General features: G+C 45.5%; 1 protein-coding gene across 3 annotated transcripts in view; it reads right to left on the reverse strand.

Moving 5' to 3' along the window:
* tspan15 (tetraspanin 15) overlaps positions 1–12,373 on the reverse strand; it is a 214,748-nt gene extending 202,375 nt beyond the window's left edge. For all 3 annotated transcript variants that reach the window (XM_043712237.2, XM_087999149.1, XM_043712236.2), the window contains exon 1: positions 12,180–12,373. In XM_043712237.2, coding sequence (XP_043568172.1) covers positions 12,180–12,287 — 108 coding nt within the window. In that variant the 5' untranslated portion in view covers positions 12,288–12,373. The remainder of the gene's footprint in view (positions 1–12,179) is intronic.
* Positions 12,374–20,076: the final 7,703 nt, after the last annotated feature.

Genomic DNA, 20,076 nt, shown 5'->3' on the forward strand with positions numbered 1-20,076 from the left:
TTCCTTCTGTGCTGGAGCATTGTGACTCCATAATCTGATTTGATTTATTTATTTTCACATGTACTTAAGTACAGTGAAAAGCTATGCTTATGAGAATTAAAGGCAAATCATAGTAAGCGAGGATATATAGATCAAAGGGTCAAAACAAAATTTTAAGTCAGAGGTATACAGGTTATGTCGCACAAGGTGTGTGCTAGGCAAGATCAATATTAACAAGATCAGCATTGTTTGAAGTTCAACAGTTCATTCATCAGTTCAATGACGTGCGAGAAGAAGCTGTTCCTGAACCTGCTGGTATGTGTTACAGCTTCTGCATGTTCTGCCTGATGGAAGAGGTTGTAGGAGATCATTAACCGGGGGGGGGCAATGGGTTGGCAGTCTTCCCGTAGCAACAAGCCATCTAAATGGAGTTCATGGATGGAAGGTTGGCTTCCATGATGGTCTAGGCTGTGCACACATCCTTGTATAGTTTCTTATGGTAACTGCTCTATCCAGGGCCATATCAGGCCGTTATGCACCTTGAACAATACGATTTCAATGGTGCATTGTAAAAGTTTGTTAAGGTCCTTATGGACATGCCAAACTTCTTGAGTTACCTGAGGAAGAAGGGTGGTTCACTTCCTTTCTTTCTGAAATCAATGATCAATTCTTTAGTTTTGCAGAGGTCGAGTGGCTGCTCTCATTGCACCATGTCACCAAGCCCTCTGTCTGACTCATCATTTTTTGATGTCCATCCTACCACAGTGGTGTTGTCAGCAAACTTGTGGATGGCATTCATTCAGAATTTGGCAACAAAGTCATGGATGCACAGGGAGTAAAGTATGGGCTGAGGACACATCCTTGGGGTGGGGGGAGGGTGAGAGGGAGGAAAGGCTTCAGTGTTAAGTGTTATTGTGCAGTTGCCTATTTATGCCGATTGTGGTCTGTGCTGAGGATCCAGTTGCGGAGGATGGAGCTGAGACCGAGGTCTCAGATTTTGGAGATCAGTCTGAAGGGGATAAAAGGTGAAGGCAGAGGTGTAGTCAATAAGTAGGAGACTAATGTAGGTGTCCTTGTTGTCCAGATGTTCCAGGGATGAGTGCAGGGCTAGGGAAATGGCATCACTGTGGACCTGTTACATTGGTACGCAAATTGTAGGGGATCGAGGCAGGCTGTGAGACTAGAGTTTACATGGGCTATGACAAGCCTGTCGAAGCACTTCATGATTATGGAAGTCAGAGCCAATGGGCAGTAGTCGTTAGGGCACTTTGCATGTACCTTTAGGGACTGGGATGATGATGGTTTTCTTGAAGCAGGTAAGGACTTTGGAGTGAGAAGCTAAAAATGTTGGTGAATACTTCTGCCAGCTAGTCTGCACAGGATCCAAGTCGTCGTCTGGAGACTCCAGCCGGGCCCATTGCTTTCCTTGGGTTGACACCCAGGATCTGATGTCTGCAGCAGAGATACTGGCACATGTGCGTCCAGGACTGTTTGGGGCAGGTGATACCTCGCTGCTGGCATTCCGCTTGAACCGAGCAAAGAATGCATTGAGCACATCAAGGAGGGATATGTCTTTGTCTGCTATCTTTCTCTGCTTCATTTTGTGTCCCATAATATTGTTTAGGCCTTGCCAGAGGCGGTGGGAGTCTGTTTGGTTGGTTTGGGCCTCTATCTTGGTGTGATACTGCCTCTTGGCATCTCTGGTGGTTTGCAGAGATCATATAAAGCACAATGAAAATTTACAGCCCAGGAACAGGCCCTTCGGCCCTCCAAGCCTGAGCGGATCCAATTCTACTTCTGAACCTGTCACCCAATTCCTAAGCATCTGTACCCCTCTGCTCCCCGCCTACTCATGCACTAGTCCAGACTCACCTTAAATGAATCTACTGCGCCTGCCTCTACCACCTCTGCTGGCAATGCGTTCCAGACACCCACCACCCTCTGTATAAAGTACTTGCCACGTATATCCCCCTTAAACTTTTCATCTCTCACCTTGAAAGAGTGACCTCTCATTATTGAATCCATCACCCTGGGAAAAAGCTTATCTCTATCTACCCTGTCTATACCCTTCATTATTTTGTAAGCCTCAGTCAGGTCCCCCTTCTAATGAAAAGGAACCTAACCTATTCAACCTCTCTTCATAGTTAGCACCTTCCATACCAGCCAACATCCTCATGAACCTTCTCTGCACCCTCTCCAAAGCGTCCATATCCTTTTGGTAATGTGGCGGCCAGACTGTACACAGTATTTTAAAATGTGACCGAACCAATGTCTTGAACAATTTTAACATGACCTGCCAGCCCTTATACTCAACACCCCATCCAATGAAGGCAAGCATGCTACATGCCTTCTTGACCACTCTATCCACCTGTGCGGCAACCTTCAGGGTACAATGGACCTGAACTCCCAGATCTGTCTGCTCATCAACTTTTCCAAAAGCTCTTCCATTCATTGTTGATTTCGCCCTAGAATTAGACTTGCCAAAATACATCATCTCACATTTGTCTGGATTGAACTCCATCTGCCACGTTTCCACCCAACTCTCCAGTCTATCTATATTCCCCTGTATTCTTTGACAGTCCCTTATGCTTTCTGCTACTCCACCAATCTTCGTGTTATCTGAAAACTTGCTGATCATATCAGTGCCCTCTTCCAGATCATTTATGTATATCACAAACAACAGTGGCCCCAGCACGGATTCCTGTGGAACACCACTGGTCACCTTTCTCCATTTTGAGAAACTCCCTTAAACTTGTCTCCTTTACTCAACCAGTTCTTTATCCACCTAGCTAGAACACGCTGCACTCCATGTGACTTCACTTTCTCCATTAGCTTACCATGGGGAACCTTATCAAACACCTTACTAAAGTCCATGTATATGACACCAACAGCCGTTCCTTCATCTATCAACTTGGTCACTTCCTCAAAGAACTCTGGATCTCCTCTATAGATCCAGGTCATTCAACTTGAAAGCTGCACATCCAGTCTTCAGGAGGGACTGGATTTCCTGGGATATCCAAGGCTTGCAGTTGGGGAACACTTGGACTTCCTTGGTACACAGCCTTCCATGCATTTGCTAGTGAAGTCCATGATGGTGGTGTGCTTGTCCAGGTTTTCTGGTGAGTATATGAATACAGTCATATCCACTGATTCCAAGCAGCCTTGGAGATGGTCTTCCACTGCCTCGGACCTTTGTGAAGGGTCCTCCTGTTTCAGCTTCTGCTTGTAATGTGGGAAGAGGAACTCAGCGTTGTGATCTAATCACCAAATTCCCAACAATCAACAGCCTCGGGGTCACCATTGACAAGAAACATAACTGGACCATAAATGCCATGACAATCAGAACAGATATGAGGCTAAGTATTTTGCAATGAATATTTAACTTTCTGAGTTGCGAGATGGCAACACATATGGTGGGAAAAAATGTATGCTTCATACGTAATTTATCTATTTAGTTTGATGACTGATTAGCTATGTTACCTAAAAAGTGCTTGAGAAGAGGTCCAACGCCTTTCTACCAGGTAAGACTATGACTAGTTTATTGACCAAAAGATACCCATTGAATGCTTTCAGAGACTAGAAATTCCCATGCCTCAAGAGAAAAAAATTGCAGTTCTACAGGCAGCTCAGGGGAGCTGTATTAGCTAAAACCCTTGACATGAAGTACAAATGGTTGTGACAAAGCGTTTATATACAACAGTCAAACAGTTTATATACAACATATACAAAACATTTGGGGTGGCACAGTGGTTAACACTGCTGCCTCACAGCGCCAGAGACCCGGGTTCAATTCCCGCCTCAGGCAACTGTCTGTGTGGAGTTTGCACATTCTCTGCGTGTCTGGGTTTCTCTTCAGAGGGCCTGTTTCCATACTGTAGAGAATCTATTCATTTACTTCCTGGCACCTGTTTAGTAAGCTTACTACAGCACCTCCCCTGGCAGTGCATACTTACTACTCTGTAAAACAAACTTGCCTCACTTGAAAGATCAAAGAATCAAACAGTACAAAAGGCCCCTTCAGACCTTCAGGCTCAAATCAGATCTGTCCAAATATCATAGAGTGGTTTGATCCTAAAATGATCCATGCCTCACTGCATAAAGACAAGGAAAGGGCTGCTTTAGAATATGAGGAATGAATGGTACTGAACACTGTGCATTCATCAAAAAACATTCCCCCCTTCGAACGTATGGGGGATTTGGTTGTTGGTGGGGGGGGGAGGGTGTGGAGAGGAAAGGTCATAGAGAAAATATCTCCAAATGATTAGGCCTAGGACACTACCCTGAGGAACGCCTGCAGAGATGCCCTGGAACTCAGATCATTGACCTTCAGAAGGAGGAGTTGGTGTTGGGTGTCTTGAAAAACATTAAGGTAGGTAAGTACCCAGGGCCTGTACGGATTCATCCCAAGATACTGAAGGGAAGAAATTATCGGGGCCTTGATAAAGATTTTTGCATCCTCTTTAGCCACAGGCATGGTCCCAGAAGTCTGATGAAAAACAGGGATAATCCAGAAAAATATAGACCAGTGAGATAAGGATGTATTAGGGAAATTATTGGAGAAAGTTTATTCTTTATTCATTCATAAGATGAGGGCGTCGCTGGCTAGGCAGCATTTATTGCTCATCCCTAATTGCCCAGAGGTGGTTAAGGGTCAACCACATTCCTGTGGATCTGGAGTCACAGGTAGGCCAGACCACTTAAGGATGGCAGCTTCCTTCCCTAAAGGGCATTAGTGATCCAGATGGGTTTTTCCAACAATCGACAATGGATTCATGGTCATCATTAGCCTCTTAATTCCGGATTTTTATTGAATTCAAATTCTATTGTCTGCCATGGCAGATTTACTTTTATATAGAGAAGAACAGACTTATTAGGGATAGGCAGCTTTGCTTCACACAGGGGAGTCCTTGTCTCATTAACTTGGTCGAGATTTGAGGAAGTAACAGAGATGATTGATAAGGATAGAGCAGTGAATGCTGTCTACATGAACCTTATTAAAGCATTTGAAATGTTTCCTCATAGTAGTCTGGTCCAGAAGATTGAGTCACACGGGATCCATGGTGAGTTGGCAAGTTGGATACAAAATTAGTCATTGTAGAAAACAGAGGATAGTTGTGGAGGGTTGTTTTTCTGACTGGAGACCTGCACCCAGTAGTGTTCCACAGGCATTGGTGCTTGATTGTAATTTATGTAAATTATTTGGAATGAAAATATATGTTTAAATCCAAAAGATGTGCAGGTCAGGTGAATTGTCCATTATAAATTGTCCATAGTGTTAGATGCATTAGTCGGGGGTAAACATAGGATAGGGGAATGGGTCTGAGTGGATTACTCTTCGGAGGGTCGGTGTGGACTTGTTGGACTGAAGGGCCTGTTTCCACACTGTAGGAGAATCTAATCTAATCACAGATGGCTAGTCATGTTGCAGCTTAGTTAGGCCACATTTGGAGTAATTGTGTGCAGTTCTGGTCACCATACTATATGAAGGATTTGGAGAGAAATTTACTAGCGTGTTGCCTGGATTGTAGTGTAGCAGTTATAAAGAGAAGTTGGACAAACTTGGAATGTTTTCACTGAGAGTTGAAGGCTGAGGGAGAACCTGATATAAGATTATGAGAAGAATGGATAGGGTGGAATCTTTTTCCCAAGATTGAAATGTCAATACTCCGGACATAAGTTTAAGATGACCCGGGAAAACTCTAAAGGAGATGTGCAACAAAAGTTTTTTTTCCTGCAGAGGGTGTCAGGTGTCAGGAATGCACTGCCAGGGGAGATGGCAGAAGCAGGCATGATAGCAATGTCTAAGAGCAGGCAGGGAATAAAAGGCTATGGGCCACATGTAGGCAGATGGGATTGGTTTAAAATGGCACTGTGGTCAGAACAGTCATTGTGGGCCAACAAGCCTGTTCTTGTGCTGTACCATTTTATGTTCTATCTCCTTTAAACTTCCCCCTCTCACTTTAAACCTATGCCTCCTTGTACCTGACATTTCCAACCTGAGAAAACGACTGTCTATCCATCTTATCCATGCCTCACAATTTTATATACTTCTATCAGGTAGCTCCCTCAGCCCCCAACGCTCTAGCGAAAACAATTCAAGTTTTCCCAACTTGTTTACACAGCTAAACATGACTCAACAATTTTTATACTTAATGCCCCAACCAATGAAGGCAAATATGGCTCCTTGATCACCTTATCTACTTGTGTTGCTGCTTTCAGAGAACTATGGAGTTGCATTCCAAGAGGTCTCCGCATATCAAAGCTCTTAAGGGTCCTAGCTGAAAATGTGTTGCTGGAAAAGCGCAGCAGGTCAGGCAGCATCCAAGGAATAGGAGAATCGACGTTTCGGGCATAAGCCCTTCTTCAGGAATCTTCAGCATTCCTGAAGAAGGGCTTATGCCCGAAACGTCGATTCTCCTGTTCCTTGGATGCTGCCTGACCTGCTGCGCTTTTCCAGCAACACATTTTCAGCTCTGATCTCCAGCATCTGCAGTCCTCACTTTCTCCTCTTAAGGGTCCTAGCCATTTACTGTATTCTCTCCTCTGGAATTTGACCTCCCAAAACGCATCACTTTACACTTGTCTGGATTAACCTCCTTTACCAATTTCTTTGGCCATTTCTTTGCCCAAATGATCCAAATGATCTGTATCCTGCTGTAACCTTTGATATCCTTCTTTACCATCCACAACTCCATAAGTTTTCGTGTCACCTGCAAACATACTAACCAGACCACCTGCACTTCCATCCAAATCATGAAATAAATTACAACAGAGGTCCCAGCACTGAGTCTTGAAGAACATCACTGATCACAGACCTCCAGTGGGAAAAAAAACACCCCTGTACAACTATTCCATCTTCTTTGACCAAGCCAATTTTGTAGCCAACTTACCAACTCACTGCAGATCCCTTGCAAATTAATCGTCTGGACCAGCCTACCAGGAGAAACTTTGTTAAATGCTTTAGCAAAGTCCATGCAAACAATGTCCACTGCTCTATCCTCAATCATTTTCGTCACTTCTCAAAAACTCAATCAAATTTGTGAGACAAGACCTCCCTGCACCAAGCCATGCTGATTAAGGGCAGACCGGCAATGAGTGCTAGCTGGAGAGAACAATTTGCAGAACCTGTCAACCAAGATTCTGTATTCAATTTGATTGACTTCAACTGCATTCCTCAATCAGACTCCAGGCTACTAAGTCAGTCCGTAAATCGTTCTGTCAGTTGAAAAATTCCTAATATTCTGTTCTCTTCCAAATACAAGTAAATCCTGTCCATAAGAATTATCTCCAATAATTTCCTTACCACTATTTTAAGGCTCACTGGTCGAAAATTTGCGAGATTATTCCTGTTGTCCTTCTTCAAAAAAGCAGCAACATTGACTACTCTCCTTACTTCTGAGGCCTCGCCTATGGCTAAAGAGGATTATAATGTCATGTTCTGTCAAGACAATGCACTGACCAAACATTAGACTGTCTCTTTTTGTCCACTAAACTCCACTCATTGGACAGTGAAAACATCACTAACAATGATAATCAATTTCAGGCATTTCACTCCAACAACTTCCTGCATGGTGAGGTAGATCATAGGGTCCATGAAAGAGCCTTTAGGAACCATCTCAATATTATCAGATAACTTAATCTCAAACTTTTCCCCAAGGAATGCAATGGCAAACATGGCATACTCCCTTCTGAAACATGAAGGTGCATTCATTGCACAACATACCATTCTTTACTGTTACAGACAATAAATCGATCACCTTAATGGTCATGAAGCCTAGGCTTGAAATGCAATGTCGACTCCAAGATCCCAGAGAACCAAATATGGAACAGAGCTGATTAAGGGCAGACAGGCAGTGAGTGCTTGCTGGAGAGAACATTTTGCAGAACCTATCAACCAAGATTCAGTATTCAATTTCGATTTCAACTGCATTCCTCAATACCACATCAAAGTCAGACTCCAGGCTACTAAGTCAGTACGTAAATCCATCTGTCAGTTGAAAAAATTAAAAAGTCTCTGGAGTAGCTCGAATCCCTGGCAATATTTTGAAATTCAGCAAAGATAGACTCCTGGAGCACTTGCACAACCACTTCTGGGAAGAGAAGTGCATGCCAGGAGATCTCAGGGATGTTAATATTCACCATACAAAAATTAAATCACATAAAAAGCCTGACTTTACTGCTAGAACTTTTCCCTCTAAGCTACAGAGCTGTGGGTTACATTTTGGGTATGTAACGTTGGTCAGACATCAATTCAATGCTGAAGGAATGCTATGCTGTGGGTTTCACGGTCAAATCAGGTTCCCATTTGCCTGGTTTATGAATGGATAGATCGCATGCCACTATTCCTGGAAATGCAAAGTAGGCCCATATTTATTCTTCAATTTGTGTGCTGTCATGCTTCTTGTATTACAAGAATGAATACACTTCAAAAGTGCTTCTTCTGTCTTATTGTTCAGCTAAGACTTCAATCAGTCCAATCTGCCCTCTGAACATAAAGAATCCCATGGCATTGTGAAAGACAACATAGGTCTCCTGGTATTTGCTGATCATTCAGACCTGAAGCAATTGGCGATTTGCCCACTATCTACTGTGGGACCTTGCAGTGGATGAACTGGATGCCATGCTTCCTACAACTACCAAAGCACATACAATGCCTTATCACCATCTCTTCAGTCCCACTGGCTGCCCCTCAAATGCACGACTGTTTCATTGGTTGCAATTGGGGCATGTACCTTGAGCTCATGAAAAGTTTACATAGAGTGCACTCGTTCTTTCATGTCTGCCTGAATTTGGACTTTGTAATGTGTAACAACTTTAAACAACCCTGGGGATTTATCTCTCTCTCTCTCTCTCTCTCTCTCTCTCTCTCTCTCTCTCACACACACATAGGCCACCTAAGGGGGAGGCCATATTGGATTTTGTGCTTGGCAATGAACCAGGCCACGTGTCAGATCTCTCAGGGGAAAGAGCATTTCAGTGATAGTGATCACAACTCCCTGACCTTTACTATAGTCACAGAGAAGGATAACAGCATTCGGTAGGGGAAAATATTTAATTGGGGAAGGGGAATTACAATGCTGTTAGGCAGGAATTGGGAAGCCTAAATTAGGAACTTAGGGAAATGCATGATAGAAATGTGGAGGTTGTTATGGGAGCACTTGCTGGTTATGCTGGACAGGCTTGTCCCACTGATGCAAGGAAGGGATGATGGGTGACAAGGGATTTGGAACATCTAGTCAAGGGGAAGAAGGAAGCTTAATTAAGATTGAGGAGGCAAGGATCAGACAGGACTCGAGGGTTGCACGGAAGTCAGGAAGGAACTGAAGAATAGACTTAGGAGAGCTAAATGGGGGCATGAAAAAGCTTTAGTGGGTAGGATTAAGGAAAACCTGAAGGTATTCTACACTTGTGAGGATCAAGAGGATGGCCAGAGGGTAGGGTCAATCAGGGATAGAGGAGGGAACTTTTGTTTGGAGTTGGAGATGGTAGGGGAGGGTAATGAATACTTTGCTTCAGTTTTCACTACTGAGAAGGACCCGGACGTTTGTGAGGACAGGGTGAAACAGACTGATAGGCTCGAACAAGTTAATGTTAAGGAGGAGGATGTGCTGAAAATTTTGAGAAACACAAGGATAGATAAGTTCCCCGGGCCAGATGGCATATACCCAAGGTTACTACAGGAAGCGAGGGAAGAGATTGCTGCGCCTTTGGCGATGATCTTTGCGTCCTCACTGTCCACTGGGAGTAGTACCAGATGATTGGAAGGTGGCAAATGTTACTCCACTTATTCAAGAAAGGGAATAGAGATAACCTTACAGACCAGTCAGTCTTACATCTGTAGTGGGCAAATTAATGGAAAGGATTCGGAAAGACAGGATTTATGATTACTCGGAAAAGCATAGTTTGATTATATATAGTCAGCATGGCTTTGAGAGGAGCAGGTCATGGCTCACAAGCCTTACTGAATTCTTTGAGGATGGGACAAAACACATTGATAAAGGTAGAGTAATGGGTATGGTGTACATGGATTTTAGCAAGGTGTCTGATAAGGTTCCTCATGGTAGGCTTATTCAGAAAGTAAGGAGGCATGGGATTCAGGGAGATTTGGCTGTCTGGATACAGAATTGGCTGGCCCATAGAAGACAGAAGTTGGTAGTAGATGGAAAGTATCCAGCTTGGAGCTCAGTGACCATTGGTGTTCAGCAGTGATCTGTTCTGGGACCTCTGCTCTTTGTGGTTTTTATAAATGACTTGGAGAGGAAATGGAAGGGTGGGTTAGTAAGTTTGCACAAGGTTGGTAGAGTAGTGGATCATGTGGAAGGTTGTAGTAGGTTGCAAAGAGACATTGACAGGATACAGAGCTGGATTGAAATGCAGCAGATGAAGTTCAACCTGGAAAAGTGTGAAGTGATTCATTTCGGAAGATTGAATTTGAATGCTGATTACAGAGTTAAAGGCAGGGTTCCTGGTCACATGGAGGAACAGAGGAATCTTGGGGTCCATGTTCATATATCCCTGAAAGTTGCCACCCAAATTGATAGAGTTGTTAAGAAGGTATATGGTGTGCTGGCTTTCATTAGCAGGATGATTTAGCTTAAGAGCCACAAGGATATGCTGCAGCTCTTTAGAGCCCTGGTTAGACCACACTTGGAATATTGTTCAGTTCTGGTCACCTCATTATAGGAAGGATGTGGAAACTTTAGAGAGGGTGCAAAGGAGATTTACCAGGATGCTGCCTGGATTGGAGGGTATATCTTATAAGAAAGGCTGAGGGAGTGAAAGCTTTTCTCATTGGAGCAAAGAAGGGAGAGAGGCGACTTGATAGAGGTGTACAAGATAATAAGAGGCATAGAGTGAATAGATTAGATTAGATTCCCTACAGTGTGGATACAGGCCCTTATACCCAAAAAGTCCACACCGACCCTCTGAAGAGTAACCCATCCAGACCCATTTCCCTCTGATAATGCACCTGTCATTATGGCCAATTCACCAAACCTGCACATCTTTGGACTGTGGGAGGAAACCCACGTAGACACTGGGACGATGTGCAAACTCCACACAGACAGTCACCCCAAGCTGGAATCAAACCCGGGTCCCTGGCACTGAGGCAGCAGTGCTAACCACTGAGCCACCGTGCTGTCCCCAAATAGTCACAGACTTTCTCCAAGGGCAGAAATGGCAATCACGACAGGACATAATTTTAAGGTGATTGGAGGAAAGTTGAAGGAAGATGTCAGAGGTCGGCCCTTTACACGGAGAGAGAGAGAGAGAGAGATGGGTGCATGGAATGCACTGCCAGCAATTGGTAGTAGAGTCAGACATAACTGAAAATGTGTTGCTGGAAAAGCACAGGTCAGGCAGCATCCAGGGAACAGGAGAATCCACGTTTCGGGCACAAGTCCTTCTTCAGCCCTTCTCCTGTTCCCTGGATGCTGCCTGACCTGCTGCGCTTTTCCAGCAACACATTTTCAGCTCTGATCTCCAGCATCTGCAGACCTCACTTTCTCCTCAGTAGAGTCAGACACATTAGGGACATTTAAGTGACTCTTGGATAGGCACATGGATGATAGTAAAAAGTATATGTAGGTTAGTTTGATCTTAGAATAGGATAAAACATCAGCACAACATCAAGGGCTGAAGGGTCTGTACAGGACTGTACTGTTATATGTGCAAGCAAGAGACTAAACGCTAGATTTAATGAATGCCAAAGTGTTCTGGCTTCAGGTCCATTGCTATTACTAAGCACAACACTTTGTGTGAAGTAGAAGTGTCAAAACACAAGGGATGATCTACGCCAGACACATTGTCAAGTCCGCACTGGGTCTCCAAGGTCGGAAGCACTATGTTGTGTACCTTGGTTGCGATCTCTCCCTGCGGTGGGGACTGACCTTGCCAGATCCTCAAAATAACGACATGCCTTGTACCAACTTTTCAGGGTCGGGGTTCTCCAAGCCGCCACCTCTGGATGTTATCTGCCAGAGTTAGGACACCTGTGTAAGGGCTGTCTGTAATGTTTCCCCGGATACTGTATGTCGAGTCCCTAATGTACAGACTCACCATGCTAGGTGGGAATCTCTCCATTCCTTTGGGTCTCCTGGGTGGGGCCCCTCTGTGTTGACAGAAGGTACTCTCACTCGGAGTTGTTGTGAGTCATGCACACGCACAGATTCCAACCACTGCCCCTCCCTGTTGCCACTTACCCAGAAGAAAGTGGAATAAATGATGAGGATGATTTTGAGACAGATGTAGTTGAAGCGCTGACAGTGGTTGCGCGGCCCTGCCCTGGACCCCCTAGGCGCGCGCTCCATGGCGGGCGCGCGCTCCGTTCCAGCCGTTAGTCCGTCGCGTGACCACAACAAACATTGGAAAAAGACAACCTTCGGTTCCGGTTCACCTGTCGGCAGGCCTCACCCAGCTTTAACTCACCCGCCCCTCGGTAAATTCTCACCAATCAACGGTGGAATATCTTAGATTGACATTCAAATAACCAATTAAAGATCAGTGACGCGGCAATCGCGGGAGATGCCGGTGAAGTGGAGCGTCGCGGCACGGTTTGGAACTGCACCCTGGGGAATAAGGCTTTGGAGCATCTGTAAACATTTAGAGCATGAAAGGCACGTCAGATTTACAAATTGATCTTTTTATAAGATCCATCCTCAAACATTCTTTCTTATGATTGATATCCCATAAATCAAGAAATGTATGGTGGAAATTTCAGAGCTCAGAAAGTTAATGTTGAAAACTTAATTCGGAGGGTTAGAGGAATGCTCAATCTCAAATGTAGGTATTTTGCAAAAGAAGCAAATGCGTGGAGGGGAAGAAACGGTTTTTCACACACGAAGTACAGGACATTGGTGAGACCTTTTCTGGAGTATTGTGTCGAGTTCTGGTCGACTAGTTATAGGAACAATATTGTTAAGCTGGAGGTTTCAGAAGAGATTTACTAGTGTTGCTGGGTATGGAAGTTAAAAATCACACAATACCAGGTTATAGTCCAACAGGTTTAATTCGAAGCACACTAGCTTTCGGAGCGACGCTCCTTCATCAGGTGACCTGTTGGACTATAACCTGGTGTTGTGTGATTTTTAACTTTGTACACCCCAGTCCAACACCGGCATCTCCAAATCATGGGTATGGAAGGTTTGAGTTATAAAGTAAGGCTGCATAGGATGATACTTTTTTATTAGAGCGTAGGGAGTTGATAGGTAGGGTTAATGGTATCTTTTCCGAGGATGGAGGATTTCAAGAGTGGGACACATTTTAAAGGTGAGGGGAGAGACAATTTAAAAAAAACTGGGGCAAATTCTTTTACGCAGAGGGTGGTTTGCATGTGAATGAACCTCCAGTGGAAGTGGTAGATATGGGCATAATTACAAGGTTTAAAAGACATTTGGATAATTGCATGTTTAGGAAAGGTTGGAAGGATGTGGGCCAGGAGAAGACAGGTGGGTGTAGTTTAGTTTGGGATTATGTTCGGCATGGACTGATGGGTCTGTTTATGTGCTGTTGGACTCTTATAAGTAATTTGTGTTTGGAATATACTGCCTGGAGTTGAAATGGATGCAGGTACAATTGAGCATTTGGGGCATTGGATGATTATTTAAAGAGAAATAATGCGCAGGATTACAGAAAAAAGGCAGGAGATTGGTACTGTCAGACTTTGGCTCAATCTACTAACTTACTTTCTTATATGTGTGAGCCAGTCCTGCGTGTTCTTTAAATGAAGCAATAGGAGAAGATATTCGGTCTCGCACTCTTAATTTATTTTAAACAGTAAGTGGATAAAGCATTCAGAGCTCTGGGTCTAAACTTTTTTGTCCCTGACAAACTACAAAATGTGCCAGTTCAAAATAAGACCCCGTTCTGTCCCTGACCCAGTCTTTTATACAATAAAAAACGTCACTGAGGTAGAATTATCTTCTGATTGGCTGTTGATCTGACTCCATTCTCCGCCTCCTCGCATTCCCGGATGTCTGACCCCACGTGACCTTCTTTTGCCCGCGAAACGGAGCATCACGTGACCTCCTCGCACTCTTACGGGGCGCGAAACGGAATGTCATGTGACCGCCCCACACACTTCCGGGGCGTGAAACGGAACGTCACGTGACCGCCTCCTGCGTGCGTTACATAGCGTCACCACAGGCTTCCGAGTGCTGAATACATTTACACTCGCAGCCAGCCTTCTATTTTACAAGTAAGCCATATATTTACAGTACTAAGTCAAAATGCTCAGAGATGGGTAGACACGATGGGCTACAGAGCTTACTTCTCCACTGTAACAATTCTATAATACCGGATGGCAAAAAAGTGGCAATCTGTCATGTCAAATATGATTCAAGGAGAAAGTGAGGTCTGCAGATGCTGGAGATCAAAGTTGAAACTTTATTGCTGGAACAGCACAGCAGGTCAGGCAGCATCCAGGGAACAGGAGATTCGACGTTTCGGGCACAGGCCCTTCTTCAGGAATGAGCAGAGAGTGTTCAGCAGGAGAAGATAAAAGGTAGGGAGGAGGGACTTGGAGGAGGGGCGTTGGAAATGTGATAGGTGGAAAGAGGTCAAGGTGAGGGTGATAGGTCGGAATAGGATGGAGGCGGAGAGGTCAAGAAGAAGACTGCAGGTCAGGAAGGCGGTGCCAGGCTGGAGGGATCCGGCTGAGACAAGGTGGGGGGAGGGGGGATGAAGAAACTGGTGAAGTCCAAGTTCATCCCCTGCGGTTGGAGGGTTCCCAGTCGGAAGATAAGACGCTCCTCCTCCGACCGTCGGGTTGTTGTGGTTTGGCGGTGGATGAGTCCAATGACCTGCATATCCTCGGTGGAGTGGGAGGGGGAGTTGAAATGCTGTGCTACAGGTTGGTTGGGTTGGTTCGTCCGGGTGGCCCAGAGGTGCTCTCTGAATCGCTCCGCAAGTAGGCGGCCTGTCTCCCCAATATAGAGGAGGTTGAACAGTTCATCCACGACACTAACACCTTCCACCCCGACCTCAAATTCACCTGGACAGTCTAGGACTCCTCCCTCCCCTTCCTAGACCTTTCTGTTTCTATCTCAGGCGACCGAATCAACACGGACATCTACTACAAACCAACCGACTCCCACAGCTACCTGGACTACACCTCCTCCCATCCTGCCCCCTGTAAAAACGCCATCCCATTCTCCCAATTCCTTCGTCTCCGCCGCATCTGCTCCCAGGAGGACCAGTTCAAAATACGTACAACACAGATGGCCTCCTTCTTCAAGGACCGCAATTTCCCCCCCCGACGTGGTCGACGGTGCCCTCCACCGCATCTCCTCCACTTCCCGCTCCTCCGCCCTTGAGCCCCGCCCCTCCAACCGCCACCTGGACAGAACCCCACTGGTCCTCACCTACCACCCCACCAATCTCCATGTACAGCGCATCATCCGCCGTCACTTCCGCCACCTCCAAACAGACCCCAGCACCAAGGATATATTTGCCTCCCCTCCCCTATCAGCTTTCCGTAGAGACCACTCCCTCCGCGACTCCCTTGTCAGATCCACACCCCCCACCGACCCAACCTCCACTCCCGGCACCTTCCCTTGCAACCGCAGGAGGTGCAACACTTGCGCCCACACCTCCCCCCTCACTTCTCTCCAAGGCCCCAAAGGAAACTTCCATATCCGCCACAGATTCACCTGCACCTCCACCCACATCATCTACTGCATCCGCTGCAGCCGGTGTGGCCTCCTCTATATTGGGGAGACAGGCCGCCTACTTGCAGAGCGATTCAGAGAGCACCTCTGGGCCACCCGGACGAACCAACCCAACCAACCTGTAGCACAGCATTTCAACTCCCCCTCCCACTCCACCGAGGATATGCAGGTCATTGGACTCATCCACCGCCAAACCACAACAACCCGACGGTCGGAGGAGGAGCGACTGGGAACCCTCCAACCGCAGGGGATGAACTTGGACTTCACCAGTTTCTTCATCCCCCCCTCCCCCCACCTTGTCTCAGCCGGATCCCTCCAGCCTGGCACCGCCTTCCTGACCTGCAGTCTTCTTCTTGACCTCTCCGCCTCCATCCTACTCCGACCTATCACCCTCACCTTGACCTCTTTCCACCTATCACATTTCCAACGCCCCTCCTCCAAGTCCCTCCTCCCTACCTTTTATCTTCTCCTGCTGAACACTCTCTGCTCATTCCTGAAGAAGGGCCTGTGCCCGAAACGTCGAATCTCCTGTTCCCTGGATGCTGCCTGACCTGCTGTGCTGTTCCAGCAATAAAGTTTCAACTCAAATATGATTCATCCTTGCTAATGGCCTGGTGTTGGCTGTGAGATCACAGATGTCTTAGATTAGATTAGATTACTTACAGTGTGGAAACAGGCCCTTCGGCCCAACAAGTCCACACCGACCCACCGAAGCGTAACCCACCCATTCCCGTACATTTACCCCTTTACCTAACACTACAGGCAATTTAGCATAGCCAATTCACCTGACCTGCACATCTTTGGACTGTGGGAGGAAACCGGAGCACCCGGAGGAAACCCACGCAGACACGGGGAGAACGTGCAAACTCCACACAGTCAGTCGCCTGAGTCGGGAATTGAACCCGGGTCTCTGGCGCTGTGAGGCAGCAGTGCTAACCGCTGTGCCACCGTGCCGCCCACTGGATATGAACCTGCAGGTTCACCCAATATGAGAACATTTGGTAGAGTTGGGAGCAGATTGTTGATTTGAGTAGTTTTTAACCATCTCAGTGACTCATCTTGTTTAAACATCTTTCCATGAATCACCCTTCTAATTGCAATCGAACATCTGCTTCCCAATGTTAATGGGACTTCATGGAAGTTTTAAGATTGTCTTGAACATTTTCTTCAGCCCTGTGTGATCAAACTGTCTGGCAAATCTATTAATACCAGCTTAAGAAGTTGTCAGGCATTCTGATTATATGCTGAGTCCATATCAGTTTATCGTGTGAGATTATCCTAGTGTTGTCTGTCTTGGATGCTCATGTTTGTTCGTTTAACCTCCCACATAAATCTTAAGATGCTTCGAAGATGATGCTGTTCCAGAGCAAACTATAATGTTTATATATGACATCTATAAGTTGTCCAAACTTTAGCACTTGGGGGTGCATTGTGCAAACCACTGCTAGATGGACTTTCACTATAATATTGGCTCTGTTATCTTGATTGTGTTGCTGGAAAAGCGCAGCAGGTCAGGCAGCCCTCCTGAAGAAGGGCTCATGCCCGAAACGTCGATTCCCCTGTTCCTTGGATGCTGCCTGATCTGCTGCGCTTTTCCAACAACACATTTTCAGCTCTGATCTCCAGCATCTGCAGTCCTCACTTTCTCCTTGGTTATCTTGATTCTCAAACTTAAATGTGTGACTTTCAAAGGAATCAAAAATGTGCATAACTTTTAAAGGCCCAAAGTATATTACAACACCATAAACAAAATGTGGAATATAGCAACTCTGATTAATATTAGATTAAATCAGGGAATGAAATGGTAGTCAGTGTTAGAAGCAGAGAAATAAGGAGTTGCTTTCTTAAAACATAAACTGATATAGACAGTTCCTTGATAAAACTAATTGGTGCTTTACTGAATCTCTGATATGTTACAAAATACGTATTATTGTGGATGAAAATAATAGAGCTCACCAGTTTTCTGTTCTTCTTTGAGGAGAAAGTGAGGACTGCAGATGCTGGAGATCAGAGCTGAAAATGTGTTGCTGGAAAAGCGCAGCAGGTCAGGCAGCGTCCAAGGAACAGGAGAATCGACTTATGCCCGAAACGTCGATTCTCCTGTTCCTTGGATGCTGCCTGACCTGCTGCGCTTTTCCAGCAACACATTTTCAGTTCTGTTATTCTTTCTCGAGGCATCTTTACTAACCTGTTATCTCTGTTTTATCAAACTGATGAATGAGACAGATTTCTGGGGATATTTTGATGATGGTTCTGAGCTAGTACGCTGCTCAACATGGGTAAGTAGCTATTGCTAATTTTTGCAAAGTTGCTTCATTTTCTTTTTTTCGCTTCTCCTATTCTTAACAATACAGAAATGTATCTGTTTGTTTCAACTAGAATCATTGGGAATCAGGAGAAATGTCTTCATTGGTTGGAGTAATACCTGGTACAAAGGAAGATAGATGAATGAAGTTGTTAGAGTTCAGTCATCTCATTTGTAGGAGTTCTTCAGGTTAATTCCTATTCTGTTGATCTCAGCTATGTCATCAATGACCACCCCCTCCCCCAACAGAAGTGAGGATGTTTGCTGATGATTGCATGATGTTTAGCACCATTCATGACTCCTCAGATACTGAAACAGTAAGTATGCAGTTTCTGGATGCAGTAAGATCTATACAATATAGACAATAGGAGGAAGGACAAGTGGCAAGTAACATTTGTGCAGTACAAGTGCCAGACAATGATCACCTCCAATAAATGAGAATCTAACCATCATCCCTTGATATTCAATGGAATTATCATTGCTGCTTATCCCACTATCAACATCCTGGAGTTTACCATTGACCAGAAATTGAACTGGACTAGCTATATAAATGCTGCGGCAACAAGAACAGATAAAAGGTTAAGAGGAATTATGCAGTTAGTGATTCACCTCCTGACTCCCCACAGCCTGTCCATTACCTGTAAGGCACAAGTCAGGATTGTGATTGAATACTCTCCATTTGCCTGGATGAATGCAGCTGCAACAACAGTCAATAAACTCGATATCATCCTGGACAAACTCTGCCTCCCCTCACCTCCCAACCTCCCCTATCCAGCACATGCACCACTGCACAAAAGCATACACATGTGGCCCACACAAACACAAAGATCCCTTGCATGTACAAATTACCAACCTCTACCCTGAGCACACACACAACAAGACATTCATCGCTCCCATATACCTTCACTTCCCAGCCCCTTACCCACGTGTCTCTCACACACACTACATGCATAGACACACATTAATTCCCCTGCGCGTGCACACAACACATGCATGCAGGAATCCCAGGAAACACTCCTTGTACGTGAGCTCCTCCCCACACCACATGGCCCATGCACACATACACTCACTGCTCCACACACTCGCGTGAGCCCAGACACACTGGTGACCCCCACATATACGTAACCATGAATGCGTGTGCATACTACATCACATGTCTCCCACTCACAGGCTTGCCCACATGCACAGCCCCACCACTTCATGGGCCTCCAACCCACATCATCCCCTCCACAGATGCTGTCTGTCATGCATCCTCTCCATGCATTCCTCCCATGCACTCTCCCCATGTGCTGAACCCCTATGTGCACCCCGCACCCCCAATGTGGATTGCCTCATACCCCACCTATGCCCTTGCCCACACACTGTCTCTTTCTCATTGTTTCCCTCTCATACTTTCTCCATTTTCTATCACTGTTTCTCTTTTGCGCTCTCTACCTCTCTCCATATCTATCTCTGTCTGTCTCTCTCTTTCATTCTTGCTTCCTGTGGCAGATAGTGAGGACTGCAGATGCTGGAGAGTCAGCGTCAATAACATGTGGCACTGGAAAAAGCACAGCAGGTCAGACAGCATCCGAGGACCAGGAGCGTTGATGTTTCGGCAGGATTCTTTGTCACGACTCGGCACGGGGAAGGTTACAGAAAAATAAATGGGGGAGTGGTGGGACTTTTTCATCCCTTAATTTTCTCATTTTTCATTCTTACTTTCACTCTCTCGCTCCTTCATTCTCTTTTTTTTTTCTTTTTGTTTTGTGAGCATGGTTCAGTACTTGGGGCTATGTTGTTGTGGCCATAACAGAGATGTGGGTCTCACAGGGGCAGGAATAGTTGCTTGATGTTCCAGGGCTTAGAATGTTTAAAAAGAACAGGGAGGGTGGCAAAAGACGAGGGGGTGTAGCATTGCTAATCAGAGAGTGCGTCACAGCTATAGAAACGAAGGTTGTGAGGAAGGTTTGCCTACTGCGTCAGTATGAGTGGAAGTTAGGAACAGCAAGGGAGCAGCCACCTCATTGGGGGTTTTCTACAGACCCCCTAATAGCAGTAGAGAGATTGAAGAACTGATAAACTGGCAGATTTTGGAAAAATGTAGATGTAGCAAGGTTGTTGTTATGGGTGACTTCAACTTTCCCA

The sequence above is a fragment of the Chiloscyllium plagiosum genome, unplaced genomic scaffold (assembly GCF_037043375.1).
Source record: "Chiloscyllium plagiosum isolate Xiang-an unplaced genomic scaffold, Cpla_swu_hap1 HiC_scaffold_22, whole genome shotgun sequence".
NCBI classification, from domain to species: domain Eukaryota; kingdom Metazoa; phylum Chordata; class Chondrichthyes; order Orectolobiformes; family Hemiscylliidae; genus Chiloscyllium; species Chiloscyllium plagiosum.